At 53.5% G+C, this 14,843-nt stretch overlaps 1 protein-coding gene across 1 annotated transcript in view; it reads right to left on the bottom strand.

Annotated features, from left to right (window-relative positions):
* Window positions 1–14,843, bottom strand: part of Rab7a (RAB7A, member RAS oncogene family) — a 43,471-nt gene that overhangs the window by 9,907 nt on the left and 18,721 nt on the right. Inside the window, exons 2-3 of the mRNA XM_047534756.1 lie at window positions 4,118–4,178; window positions 743–869 (exon numbers count right to left, since the gene is read on the bottom strand). Coding sequence (XP_047390712.1) covers window positions 743–869; window positions 4,118–4,170 — 180 coding nt within the window. The 5' untranslated portion in view covers window positions 4,171–4,178. The remainder of the gene's footprint in view (window positions 1–742; window positions 870–4,117; window positions 4,179–14,843) is intronic.

The raw sequence follows: 14,843 nt of genomic DNA on the forward strand, positions 1-14,843 counted from the left end.
AAGGATATTAAGAGACGAGTTAAAGCCAGGCACGGCAGCGCACGCCTGTCATCTCAGCAGCTCAAGAGGCTGAGGCAGGAGGATCGCAAGGTGGAGGCCAGCCTCAGCCACCTGAGCAACTCAGCGAGACCCTGTCTCTAAATAAAATAGAAAAAGGGCTGGGGATGTGGCTCAGTGGTTAAGCACCCCTGGGTTCAATCCCTGGTATCAAAAAAAGAGAGATAAGTTAGACACATTTTGGAACACAGGCGGGGACCTGGAAGGCTGCCAGATTTAGCACAAACCCCAAACAAACAAAAAATAAGCCCGGTTAAATCTGAATTTCAAAACAACTCTGAACAATTTTTATTGTCTCATTTTGCAATCTGAAATTCAAAAACAGTGCTGGGGGGCTGGGGAGACAGCTCAGCTGGTAGAGTGATCGCCTCGCAAGCACAAGGCCCTGGGTTCAGTCCCCAGCACCACAAAACAAACAAACAAACAAACAACAAAAAAAAAAAAAAACAGTGCTGGAGCTGCAGTTCCGTGGTAGCGAGTGGGGTCCCTGGGTTCAGTCCCAGTTCTGGTCCCCCACACCCCATAATCCGATTTCAGCTGGCGGCCTTGCGTCTTACCTGAGAATCCCATCTGTTGCCCGTCATCCACAGGGTCTGACCGACAGGGGGCGCCCGCAAGGCAGGACCAGAGGGTCAAGCAGCGGCGGCTAAGGAAGGGCGGCTGCCGAGGTGGAGGAGGGGCTTACCTGCATGGTCACTAGTCTGTCGTCCACCATCACCTCCTTGGTCAGGAAGTCTGCTCCTATGGTGGCTTTGTACTGATTACTGAATTTCTTGTTCACATACTGGTTCATGAGCGACGTCTTGCCGACGCTGAAATGAAATGGGAGAAAAACCCAAAGGCTGTCAAACAGGAGGGACAGAGACCGACTCTTGATATTTGTAGCTTTTTTTTGGCCCAGGGATTGAACCAGGGGTGCTTCACCCCTGAGCCACATCCCCAGTCCTTTTTTATATTTGATTTAGAGACAGGGTCTCACTGAGTTGCTCACGGCCTCTAAGTTGCTGAGGCCGACCTCGAACTCACGATCCTCCCGCCTCAGCCTCCCAAGAGGCTGGGATGATGGGCACGCAGCACCTCGCCTAGCTGATACTTGCAGCTTTAAAAGGAACCTGCCTGTTTTGAAGGAGCGCGAGGAAGCAAGGGCGGTGTCAGCAAACATCCCTGCAGGACACACTTGGAAAAGTGGATTTTCTCCTGCGCTAAAAACCCAGGGTGGGGCTGGGGCTGCAGCTCAGCGGCAGAGCCGCTGCCTGGCACGCGCGAAGCCCCGGGTTCCATCCGCAGCACCGCAACAGAAACAAGCAAACAGCAGCAGGACACAGATGTGCACCAGATGCTGACAGGCTGCTTGTCGGTTTCGGTACGGGCAGCTCAGATGGCAGGAGCCCGTGTCCTTCTTTTCCCTTCCAGAAGGATGTCAGGAAACGCAGTCCTTCCAAAAGAAGCTGCAGGAGTGAGATCGCTCCAGGATCCCAGAACCATCACCGCGGCCCCGCGCGGTTCTCCTCCGCTGGTTGCTTTTCGGCTGGATGAAGTGACACCAGCAGGGAGCCACTGGCTGACACCGAAAAACACATGCCAAGTTCCAACTCCAAGGCCGAGAAAGCGCCCGATGCAACAGGCCGGAGTCCATGTGAGTGCTTTGGGGAGCTGGGAGAGCCTTCCCCAGGGCAGGGGCCACCGCGCTCTCCCCAGGGAACACGCTCAAGTCCACCGCGGAGGACGGGGCAGCGCACCAGCCCGGGCCTCGCCCTCCCTCGCAGACCGCCTGCGCCGCAGTCTGCAGGGGCGAGGTGGGTGGTGGAGGCCAGGAGGACACCAGGCCTGGGGAGGCTCTGCTGGCAAGTCTGCGAAACGCCAGCCCCGAAGCAGAACCTCAGGCCTGTCAGCACCGGACTGGGGAGAAGTGCGCACCCAGGCCCCACCCCCGTGGTCTGGGGCTCAGCAAATGCCAGCTGGTTAAAGGCTCCTCAAGGGAGTCCAAAGCCAAGAACAGAAACATTGCTGCCTGTGGTTTTTTTATTTTCTTGGTACTGGGGATTGAACCCAGGGCACTTGGCCACTGAGCCACATCCCCAGCCCTATTTTGTATTTTATTTAGAGATAGAGTCTGACTGAGTTGCATACAGCCTCACTGCTACTTGAGGCTGGCCTCCATCTTGCGATCCTCCTGCCTCAGCCTCCTGAACCACTGGGATGATAGACAGGTGCCACCAGGCCTGGCTGGTCTTGGCTTTTTGAAGGGCAGGGACTTTGGAACACAGGGGCACACACGTCTTTTTTTTTTTTTTTTTTTTTTTTTTGCGGTACTAGAGATAGAAGCCGGAGTGTGTGCATGCTGGATAAGCTCTCTACCACACAGCTACACCCCCGACCCTTTTTAAAAATTTGGAGACAAGGGCTGGGGCTGGGGCTCGGGGGCACAGTCTTCGCCTAGCACACACGAGGCACTGGGCTCCGTCCTGAGCACCCCAGAAAAATAAATAAATAAAAAACAAAAGTATTGTGTCCATCTACAACCAAAAGAAAATAAAAAGTGAAGTAAAATTTTGAGACGGGGTCTCACAAAGCTGCCCAGGCTGGCCTCAAACTCACAATCACCCCGCCTCGGCCTCCTGGCTAGCTGAGGCACAGGGGCGGGCCACCCACCAGGATATCGCTGTCATTCTTTTTTTAATTTTGTGTGAGAAGGGACCTCTGTTGCCCAGGCTGGCCTCAAACTCTTCAGTTCAAGTGATCCTCCTGCTTCAGCCTCCCCAGCAGCTGGGACCAGAGGTATAAGCCCCAGCACCCGCCTTCTTATTGTTACTGATTTCTTTATCTGGAGGCACTGGAAACAAACCCAGGGTCTTGAGCAGCCTAGACGAGGGCTCTACACTACGCTCTACCTCTGGCACTTCAAACAAATCTTTCAACTTTATTTATTTATTTTTATGTGGTGCTGAGGATCAAACCCAAAGCTTCATGTGTGCAAGGCAAGCACTCTACCACTGAGCTACTGCCCCGGTCCTACCTCATGCCCTTGTAAAAATTTTTTTTAATTTTTAATTAATTAATTAATTTATTTATTTTTGCAGTACTGAAGATTGAACTCAGGGCCTTGTGCTTGCGAGGCAAGCACTCTACCAGCTGAGCTATCTCCCCAGCCCTAAAAATTTTATTTTAAGCTGGGTGAACTGGTGTATGTCTGTAATCCCAGCAGCTCGGGAGGCTGAGGCAGGAGGATTGCAAGTTGGAGGCCAACCTCAGCAACTTAGTGAGGTCCTAAGCAACTCGGCAACATCCTGTCTCTAAATAAAATATAACGGGCTGGGGAGATAGCTCAGTCGGTAGAGTGCTTGCCATATAAGCACAAGGCCCTGGGTTCGATCCCCAGCACCCAAAAAAAAAAAAAAAAAAAAAAAAAAAAAAAATATATATATATATATATATATATATATATAAAAGGAGCTGCAGACCTGGCTCAGTGGTTGAGCGTCCCTGAGTTCAATCCCTGGGACCAAAAAATTTTAAGACAGGGTCTTGCTCAGTTTCCCAGGGAGGCTGGCCTCAAATTTCGCTCCTCCTGCCTCGGCCTCCAGGAGCCTGGGATTACAGTGAGCGCCACTGCATCTGGCTAATTATTAGTGTTAGTTTCCAGAACAGGCAGGCCTCCAAGCCATCGCGGGCCACCTCCTCCCCCGTCTGGAAAGCCACCAAGCGTCGCTGCTGGCTGAGTGCTAACTGTGGAATCGGAGCAGCCTCGGGGCCCAGGCTCCTCACACACAGAACAGCGGCAGGAGGGTCGGGCACAGGGCGCGGAGCCCGTGGCTGGCGGGGGGCAGGAGGCGACAGAGCTCCACAGGCCGGACTCTCGTGCAGCCAGCGCGGGGACGAGGGGCTCCCGAAAACCAGGCTACCAACCAGGGACCCAAGGTCACATAATAAGGGGCCGCTCCAACGTCCGCTGCGCACTGCGGAGCAGGGACAGGACCCGCCCAGAGCAGGACGTGGCCCCGCCCACCCGCAAGCGCGGGGGCCCCCCCACCAGGGCGACAGGGTCGCAGGGGACACTCACCCCGAGTCTCCCAGGATGATCACCTTCAGCAACACTTTCTTCCTGGAGGTCATCCTTCAAACTGCAGGAGGAAAGGAGAGGGCACAGTGAGCGGGGGGACACAGGCAGCCTGAGCAGCCCCAGGCCCTGCGAGAGCCACGCCCACGACCATACTCGCGACCCCAGGGTGACGCTGCGAGCAGGAGGGGCGCCCTCACAAGCCGTGTGGCACCGTCGGTGTGCGGAGCGGCGATCCGAGTACTCTGGACACCCACAGCGCTGCTGAGAGGCCACGTCCTCAGAGGCGACCACCCCATCCCTCCCATCTTTTTTTGGGGGGAAGGGGGATACCTGGATTGAACCCAGGGGTGCTAACCACTGAGCCACCTCCCCAGCCCTTTTTCTATTTTATTTAGAGACAGGGTCTCGCTGAGTTGCTCAGGGCCTCACTAAGTGGCCGAGGCTGGCCTCCACCCTGCGATCCTCCTGCCTCGGCCTCGGCCGCTGGGTGACAGGCGTGCGCCACTGAGCCTGGCTCTCTCATCTACTACTTATTTCATAAAGCAGCTTCATTTTTCTTCAGAGGAATCCCTGGGTGGTATTCTGACACCCTGCATTTGTTTGCCTTTAATCATCTCCACGAGGACAGTGACACACACACACACACACACCAATGTTGTGTGCATACTGTCAAGGAGAGAATGATCAAATGCAGAAAATGAGTGAACAAATAGCGCTTGGCGCTGCAGCTCTTGGGATTATCTCTTTCCAGAAAACCAGGCAGCCTTTCCTCCCCAATCAGACAATACGAAGATGCCTAACCTCAGTTGGCTCTTTGGGCACTTGCCACCACTGTCTTTCACTTATAATCCAAGGGCTCCTAACCGGGCTCGGTGACTCAGGAGGCTGAGGCAGGAGGATTGCAAGGTGGAGGCCAGCCTCAGCCACTTAGGGAGGCCCTAAGCAACTCAGCGAGACCCTGTCTCTAAATAACACAAAAAGGGCTGGGGAGGTGGCTCAGTGTTCGAGGACCCTGGGTTCCACCCCTGACGCTGGGAGGGGTGGGGGAGAACCCACGGACTCCCACCCTAATTCCACCTCCGCTGCCAGCGCTGACTTGGTGACTCTCCAGAACAAGGCGGGTGACTGGTGAGTGTCGGCTGCTAGTATTTCAACGGGTTCCCAAAGCAGAGATGAACCAATTACAGCGCAGACAGCAGCAGACGGGCAAAGTGTGAGGCCACAGCTCCCGGGCCAGGGGACCAAGCTGCACCCTCTCCAGGTGCCGGGCTGTCCGCTGCCCTGATTCTCCACAGGTGGCGCCCGACCGCAGGCCACAAGCCAAATTAACTGGACCCTCGACCTGACGGCTGTCCCTATGCCCTGAAGTGACGACCCGCCATGGCTTCTGGTGACAGAGACAGGGACCAGGCCTTGTGCCCATGGCTGGACAGCGGAGACGGGATCTGCGTCCCCCGGCGCTCCTCTAGAAAGCTCTTCCCAGTGCCCGCGGGGGAAGGGAAGGCGGCTGGGACTCTGGAAGCCCGTCCCCTTCGCTCCTGTCACAGGAAAACGCTCTCTTTTGGCAGCAGTGGGCTCTCGCCCAGAGGGGTGCACGCCAGGCCAGGGCTCCAGCACCCAGCCGCACCCCGGCACTTTGATTTTCTTATTTTGAGACAGGGTCTCAGTTACTGAGGCTGGCCTTGAACATGCGATCCTCCTGCCTCAGCCTCCCCGGCCACTTGGATTACAGGAGTGTGTCGCCACACCTGGCCCCAGTCTCTTTTATTTATTTTGAGACAGGGTCTCCTAAATGGCCTAGGGCCTAGCTTAGTCGTTGAGGCTGGCCTTCAACCTGCAATCCTCCTGCCTCAGCCTCCACAGCTGCTGGGATCATCCCCAGCCCTTTTTATATTTTATTCAGAAACAGGGTCTCGCTGAGTTGCCCAAAGCCTCCCTAGGATGCTGAGGCTGGTCTCCAACTTGCGATCCTCCTGCCTCAGCCTCCTGAGCCACTGGGATGACAGGCATGTGCCACTGCACCCGGCCAATTTGGTGTTTTGATCCCTCAGTGTCACTGATGCACTGTATCAAGAACGTGGAAAAAGGAATGCTGTAAAGAGCATCTCTGAACTTCCATCTGTGGGATGCCTTCCTTGGGATACAGCAACACCTAAGGAGGTCAGACTCACAGCCACACCTGGTCAGCAGGCCCATCAGCAGCAGGAGTTATTGCAAGAGTTCACTCGAGCAGGGCACAGTGGCCCACACCTGTCATCCCAGCGACTCAGGAGGCTGAGGCAGGAGGATCAAAGTCAGTCTCAACAACTTAGCAAGGCCTTGATTCTAAATGAAATACAAAAAAGGGCTGGGGAGGTGGCTCAGTGGTTAAGCGCCCCTGGGTTCCATCCCTGGGACCAAAAAAAAAAAAAAAAAAAAAGAGAAAGAATCCTGCAGGCAAAACGATCGTGCGTTATCAGAACAACATGTGTCAAACAAGCAGGTGAGCAGAATCAGGGACCAGAAGGTCAGGTGTCCACGAAGCCAACAAGACCAGAGTGTAGCCGGGCATGTTGGCGCACGCCCGTCACCCCAGCAGCCCAGGAGGCTGAGGCAGGAGGATCACAAATTATAGAGGCCAGCCTCAGCAACTTGGTGAAGCCCTAAGCAACTCAGCGAGACCCTGTCTCTAAATAAAATATAAAAAGGGCTGGGGAGGTGGCTCAGGGGTTAGGCAGCCCTGGGTTCACTTGCTGTTACCAAGAAAACAAAACAAAACAAAAACAAGCAGGTGGCTGGACCTGCCCTGCTCGGCCTGCTGTGTGAGGCCAGATGGCGCCATCCGGGCCCAGGCAGCACCAACGCTGAGCGAGGGGGAAGCTGCAGAGGCCTCAGTTCTCCACGGGGAGGCTGACAGCGCACGAGCCACGCCCTCCGAGGCAGCGTCAAAAGTGACCGCTAATCCCCACTACCGGTGGGAGTTGTCCAAAAGGGCTGGAATGACCAAGAGGGAGTCTGTGGGGATGTTCCCAGAGCAGCTGGGCACCAGGGGCTGGAAAGAGCTCTCTGGGGCCAGGCCACGGGGACGGCTGGGAGGCGGGCCAGGCCAGGGCCTGCGCGGGTGCGCGGAGCAGGCTAACTCGCGCCTTCTCCAGAACCAAGTGCCCGGGGTCAGGTGCACGGCCGGCTCCTCGGACGGCCCCACGGCAACGTGACCTCCAGCAGGTCTGGCTCATGCAGGAAGTGCCGCGTCCAGGCGTCGAGGGGGCCTGTCTTCCTGGACACCACCGCCTAAGCGGTGGAGGAGAGGTGGGCTTTTCTCCAGGCAGATACACGCCCTCAGGTCGCTGTCCCTGCCGAGTGTGGCCTTCCAGGCTCGACCGAGACGCAGAGGTGCTGGATTTTTCTCCTTCAGATAAAGGTTTCTAAGTGGGGTGCGGTGGCATGTCTACCATCCCAGCGGATGGGGAGGCTGAGGCAGGAGGATGGCAAGGTGGAGGCCAGCCTCAGCAACTCAGTGAGGCCCTGTCTCTAAATAAAATACAAAAGGGCTGGGGAAGTGGTTCAGGGGTGAAGCAGCCCTGGGGGTCAATCCCTGGTACCAAAAAAAGAAAAAAAAAAAAAAATGAACTAAGTCACAGAGACACGGTCACAGTCACAGAGGCAGACGTGGAACCCTGCAGCATTACAGAGCTAACTAGGGGCGTGTCACATAACTGACAGATGATTGAGCCACTGACGTCTACTTTGTCACTGGCTTCTCTGTGGCTTCTTTATTCCTCTCTGCACTTGGCCTTACCAACGTATCCAGTGAGAAAGGTCACGACTCTAAATGCCCTGGGGGGGGGATCTCGGAGCTGTTCTGCAGTCCCGGGTGGTACCCAGGGCCCTCCGAGTACATGCTAGGCAAATGACGGGCGGCGTCCCAGTCCTTTCCATTTTAATTTGAGACGGTCTCGCTCAGTTCCCCAGGGCAGTCGGGAACTCGGGATCCTCCTGCCTCAGCCTCCTTAGTAGCTGGGATGACATGACAGGCAGGCGTCCCTGTGCCCAGCTGGTAACTTGGTTAAATCCAGTCCTACTTCAAAGTATTGTCAGAACCTTGGTCTAGGTGGGTGAAGATTTCTTAGCTAGCATTCCATAAGCAGAATCCATAAAAGGGTCGGCCAACTGGACTTCATCAAAATTAAGAACTCCTGTTCTTTTTTATCTTTTTGGCACCAGGGATTGGACCCAGGGGTGCTTACCCACTGAGCCACATCCCCAGCCCTTTCTATATTTTATTTAGAGACAGGGTCTCGATGAGTTGCTTATGGCCTCCCTAAGTTGCTGAGGCTGGCCTCTAAATTGCGATCCTCCTGCCTCAGCCTCCCAAGCCGCTGGATGACAGGTATGTGCCATGGTGCCTGGCAGAACTTCTGCTCTTCAAAAAATACTTGGTACAGGGGTTGGGGATGTAGGACACTGGTAGAGCACATGCCTAGCACATTCAAGTTCAATCCTGAGTTCAATCCCCAGAACCAAACAAAAACAATAAAAAACAAAACAAAATTTTAACCCTCCCCCAAAATACAACCCTAAGCCACCACCACCCCACTAGGAACATGGAAAAACAGACTGAGAGAAAATACTACAACTCACAAATCTGATGAAATTCATATATAGCTGAGAAAATATAAAATAACTCTCAAACTCAGTAAGAGGGAAAAAAATCCCAATCATCCAGGCAAAAGCTTTAACATACTTCACCTAAGAAGGAGGAGCAAGTGAGCCAGGACTGTGGGGCACGCCTGCCATCCCAGCAATTTGGGAGGCCGAGGCAGGAGGATCGCAAGTTGGAGGCCAGCCTCAGCAACTTAGTGAGACCCTAAGCAACTCAGTGAGACCCTGTCTCTAATTAAAATATAAAAAGGGCTGGGACCGTGACTCAGTGGCTAACCACCCTTAGGTTCAATCCCTGGTACCTCTCCTACCCCCAAAAATACTGAGGTGAAAGGTGGGTGGGGAGGAGTCAAGTTTGAGGCCAGCCTTGGCCGGTTAGGAACACCCTGTCTCACTCACAACAAAACAAAATATAAATCAATAAAAGGGTTGGGAGTGTTTGCTCCAAGCCAGGGCCCACGCCCCCCGCCGGTCGCAGGCTCCCCCAAGCTACATCCCCACTCCTTTCCGTTTCTTCCTGGTACCAGGGACTGAAGCCAGGGACGCTGGGCGACCGCGCCACATCCCAGCGCTTTCTATTTTTAATTTTGAGACAGCCTCGGCAACTCAGCACGGCCCTGAGCCACTCCGCGGGACCCTGTCTCTAAAGAAAACACACGAAGGGCTGGGGAGGGGGCGCGGGGCCACGCACCCTGGGCTCAATCCCCCGTAAAAAACAAAACAAAACAAAACATGACTCGCATCTGCTGCGCTGAATCCAGGCGACGCCACAGCCGCCTCCTCACACAAGGACAGCGCGTCTGCCATTACTCAGAGCACAGAATCGGAAGGAGCTGGTCACCCACCGCAGGGAAACTACTGTTTTGCAACAACGTAGTCAGAGCCCAAGAACTACTGTGTGTCACCGGAGCAGAAGGCGACGAAGGGACAGGACTCAATGTGCCAGGCTGTTCCCTTCTGGCTACCAAGAAGATTCGGAAATAAACCCTAGGAGCTGACCCTGGTGTCGCAGGCGCTCCTGAACCCGGACGACTCGCACAGCCCTGGAGTGGACTCATTTGCTGTTGGGGTGCGTGAATCTGGGCGAACAGATCATTTCAATAAAGACGGATCTGCACACAGCAGCTGCCACCTCGAGATCGGCACAGGAGCTCGCATCGCCTGCCTTGAGAACAGCACGGTGCATTTGGTGGCAGCAGAGAGTCTAGAGGTGGACGCCAGCAGAAAGGACAGTTCAGAAACGAGTGAAACAGAAAAACATTTTTTGTGATCCTTTATGAAGACAAGATTCACATAAAGGTCATTAATGACAGCAATACTTAGGTGCACTGGGTGCGGTGGCACATGCCTGTCATCCCAGCAGCCTGGGAGGCTGAGGCAGGAGGATCACAAGGTGGAGGCCAGTCTCAGCCATTCGGTGAGGCCCTCAGCAACTCAGCGAGACTCTGTGTCTCACTAAAATATAAAAAGGGGCTGGGGAGATAGCTCAGTTGGTGGAGTGCTCGCCTCACAAGCACAAGGCCGTGGGTTCGATCCCCAGCACTGCAAAAAAAAAAAAAAAGTAAAAAAATAAAATATAAAAAGGGGTGGGGATATGGCTCAGTGGCTAACCACCCTTGGGTTCAATCTCCTACCCCCAAAAATACTGAGGTGAAAGGTGGGTGGGGAGGAGTCACATGGTAGCCCATCACCCCAGGGATCACTTCATAATCACAGAGGATGAGAGACGGCGGAGGAAGAGGACCTTTACAACGCAGGGACAGGCCTGTGACTGAATCAGTACAGCCATCAACCTTACCGCTTACCGTCATCAACTGTGGACAATCAGACCTTTGAAGTTCTGCCAGAAACACACACACTAGCAGGCACATACACACGGCACACACAGGTACGTGATACGGACAGACGGTGATGCAGTCTACATTTCCATCCACTCGGGAGGCTGAGGCAGGAGGTTCCCAAGTTGAAGGCCAGCCTCGGAAACTTAGTGAGACCCTGTCTCAAAATTAAAAGAACAAAAAACGAAACCACCAAAAAAATGGGTGGGGGAGGTGGCTCAGTGGTAGATGTGTCCCTAACACACACGAGGAACTGGGTTCAAGGGCCAGTACTGAAAGAAACCACATCCCCCGTCCCCATCAAAACAAACCAAACCAAACCAAGCCACTAGCTTTTAAAACTAGGCAAGTGTTCTCCACCTCCCGGCCCCAAGTCCTGTTTTCTGAGACGGGGTCCAGGCGCTGGCTGGCCCTGCGCTTCAGGACCTGCAGCCCCAGCCTCCAGAGTAGCTGGGCTGCAGGCTGCGCCCCACTCTGGCCAACTCTGGGGAAGAGGCAGCAGCAGGTCTCAGACTGCCAGTCTTCCCATGTCGTCCTGCGGCCTGCAACCGACCAACCAGCCATTTCTTGGTGGGAGGCCGCCGGGAGTTTTGGATTCGTTAGCATAAGTTATAAACGGCATTCTTCATTGTGATTTATATAACGTACTGTGCTCTGTTTTATATAACTGATTGGGGTAGGTTATAAATAAAAGCTCCAATTTCTACCGCTTTTAGGGATACAATTTCACAGCATTAAAGACCATGAAGTTTATTTTTACTTTACAACAGATTAAAAAAAAAAAAAAAAAAAAAAACTCTCACTTTAAGGGAACCTGCAGAATGGGATTAAAACACACCAAGTCCAGGGACATCCAAAGCAAGACGCTGTTCTTCCGCAGGCCGAGGACCAGCGCGTTCAGATCCCCAGTCAACGCGCTCAGTTCTGTACCATCAGGTTCCGTCCTATTATTCAACTAAGACCCCCTATTTTGGGGGGGGGGGGAGCAGGGGTTGAACCCAGGGGCTCTTAACCCCTGAGCCACATCCCCAGCCCTTTTTCTATTTTATTTAGAGACAGGGTCTCACTGAGTTGCTCAGGGCCTCGCTAAGTTGTTGAGGCTGGCCTCCACCTTGTGATCCTCCTGCCTCAGCCTCCTGAGCTGCTGGGATGAGAGGTGTGCACCACTGTGCCTGGTTTCAAGGGTTTTGTTTCTAGAGTAAGATGTGAGGGAGTTTAGAGGACTCCAACTTAAAAAATAAAAATACACACGCGTGTGCGTGCGCGCATGTGTAAAACGCGTTGCCATAGTTGCAAATAACGAGCAATTATAATCAAAAGAAACTCTCCACACAAAATAAGGAGCTAGAAGTGCTCAGGAGCCTGGCCCGGTCTTAGGCGAGGACTCAGAGAAGCCTTCCTGACAGCGGCCGGTTCTACATGCTGCTCACTCAGCTGAGCAGAGATGGTCCAAGCCAAGGACAGGACCAGAAAAGAGTTCCAGGTCACACTCGTCCCTCCTGTTCACGTCTCAGTTTGACCAAGAGGCTGAGTTTCTCTGAAGCTCTTTTTTGGAGGGTGGTGGTACTGAGCTTGGAACCCAGAGGTGCTCTGCTCTACCCTCAAACGACATGCCCAGCCTTCTAAATCTTTCGACGGGGTCCTGCTAACTTGCCCACGCTGGCCTTGAACGCAGCCACTACACTGGGCTTTTCTGAAGTTCTTAAGATAAAAACGCATCCGCCTGCCGAGTGCGGTGGCCCAGGCCTGTCATCCCAGCAGCTCGGGAGGCTGAGGCAGGAGGACCACGAGGTGGAGGCCAGCCTCAGCAACTTAGTGAGGCCACTCAGCAAGAACTTGTCTCTAAATTAAAAATACAAAAAGGCGCTGTGGACGTGGCTCAGTGGTTTTAGGTGCCCCTGGGTTCAATTCCCAACACTAAAAATAAATAAATAAAATTAAAAATTCAAGAATCTTTGCTGGGCCAGAGATTTGATTAAATCCTTGACCATGGACCTGACTTTGGGCTGAGAAACCTGAGAAGACGGGCTCCACCTCCCGGAGCACCCCCTGCCCCCAACACACTAGCCGCAGCCCTCCCCCCGCCCCAGCCCCCTCCACGCAGAGGTGCGCAGGCGCGTGAGAATGGCCTTCCTGCCCTCTGAACTGAGCTGCCCGAGGAGGACCAGAGGTCAGGGCAGAAGGGCCACAGAAGAGCCTGCAGGCCCGCTGGTCCCCTCCACAGCCAGGAGATAGGCTCCCGACCCCCAGCACAGGTCCCCAGTGCGACACTGTGGTCCCTCCCCCACCACAGTACAGGCAGCGGAGTGGAGACCCAGAGGAACCAAGTGTTCAGGGCACACAGTGGGAAGGAAGGAAAGTCCCCACACCAGAGAGCCTGGCCATGACCTCAGCAGGCTGTCACCGTTACTGCGAACACTGCGCCCTGCTAACAAGAAAGTCTCGCCCTGGCTCCAAAGAAACCAGCACAGAGCTGCGAGGCAGGTGGGCAGGCCACGCTCCCTGCACCTTATTTCAGTCTTTAGGTTTTTATTACTATTTTATTTTTGGTACCGAGGACTGAGCCCAGGGGTGCTTAACCACGGAGCCACATCGCCAGCCCTTTTGCTATTTTATTTTGAGACAGGGTGTCACTAAATTGCTTAGGAGCTCGCTAAGTTGCTGAGGCCGGCCTCTAAATTGCAATCCTCCTGCCTCAGCCTCCCAAGCCGCTGGGATAACAATTGTGTGCCACCATGTCCAGCTTCTTATTCTTTTTTTAAATTTTAATTTAAGATGGAACAATAACTTTATTTTATTCATTTATTTTTATGAGGTGCTGAGGATGGAACCTCATGCCTCACAAGTACTAGGCGAACGCTCTGCCACTGAGCCCCAGCCCCACCCCTACTACTATTACTCTTAACTGATGGATTATATCTCTACACTTCTTTGGGTTGTGATGAAATGCTTAGATGGACGATAATTATGTGGAATGATTAAACCAAGCTCATTATTGTATCTGTCATCTTGGAAAGACAATATACAGGATCTCATTTATATGTGAAATCTAAACAAGCCGAAGCCACAGAAGTAGAAAGAACACTAGCTGTAGAGACTCAGGTGGCAGAAGGGGAGAGGGAGGGAATGGGCAGTTGTTGGACCAAGGGTACAAAGTTTCAGATGAACAAGAGGCATAAGTTTTAACCTTTTGCACAGCAGGGTGACTACAATCAATAATAATGTATTGGGTATGGTGACACAGGCCTATAATTCCAGCAGCTTGGGAGGCTGAGGCAGGAGGATCTCAAGTTGGAGGCCAGCCTCAGCAACTTGGTGAGGCCCTGAGCAACTCAATGAGACCCATTTTCTAAATAAAATATAAAAAGGGCTGGGGATGTGGCTCCGTGGCTAAGTACTCCTTGGTTCAATTCCTGGGACCAAAAATAAGATTAAAAATTAAAGTTTTTAATAAGGGGAAAAAAATCATAAGTTGAGGCTGCTAAGACCTATACTAAGAGCAAATTTTCTAACTGTGACATTGGCTCTTGCACCTCAAACTGTAAATGTCCCAGCCACAGGACCTCAGTGCTTAGTTAAGATGGAAAAGACTTTAAAAATTGCAAGCAGGTGTCAGTAAAAGAAAAAGTGTTCCAACGAAAGCAACGCGTTAGGGCAGAGAGTGTTGAACACGCAGCCAGATGCTCGCTGCTTCGTAATATGGCCAAGTTTGCTTTTGGGGGGTGGGGGGTGTGTAGCAGGGACGGAACCCTGGAGTACTCAACCCCTGAGCCACCTCCCCAGCCCTATTTTGTATTTTATTTAGAGACAGGGTCTTGCTGAGTTGCTCAGGGCCTAGCTAAGTTGTTGAGGCTGGCCTCCCACTTGCAATCCTCCTGCCTCAGCCTCCTGAGCCGCTGGGATGACAGGCGTGCGCCACCGCGCCTGGCTCCCAGTTGGCTTTTTGTCTGTCTTTGCTGCTGCTGTTCTGGTGCACGTGCTTCTCCCGCCAGCTGCAGGTAACGTCGAGGTGCGCTGTTGGGCAGTCACACCTGCACACGAGGTAACAATCTCACTTGGCCGATATCACTCCCCAGTGTTTCCCCGTGCCCCCTCCCGCTTCCTCCCCGAAGAGGCCAATGCACTCTGAGGCCACTTCAGCCTTGTGCAAACACCGCTGGGTGTGCTGCCAAAAACTCGGACGGCCACAAGGCCACCATGTCAGACGATCGTGCGGGTCACTATCATGAATGCAGTTCGTCGCGAAC

This window comes from Sciurus carolinensis, chromosome 19 (assembly GCF_902686445.1).
Source record: "Sciurus carolinensis chromosome 19, mSciCar1.2, whole genome shotgun sequence".
In the NCBI taxonomy this organism is placed as follows: Eukaryota; Metazoa; Chordata; class Mammalia; order Rodentia; family Sciuridae; genus Sciurus; species Sciurus carolinensis.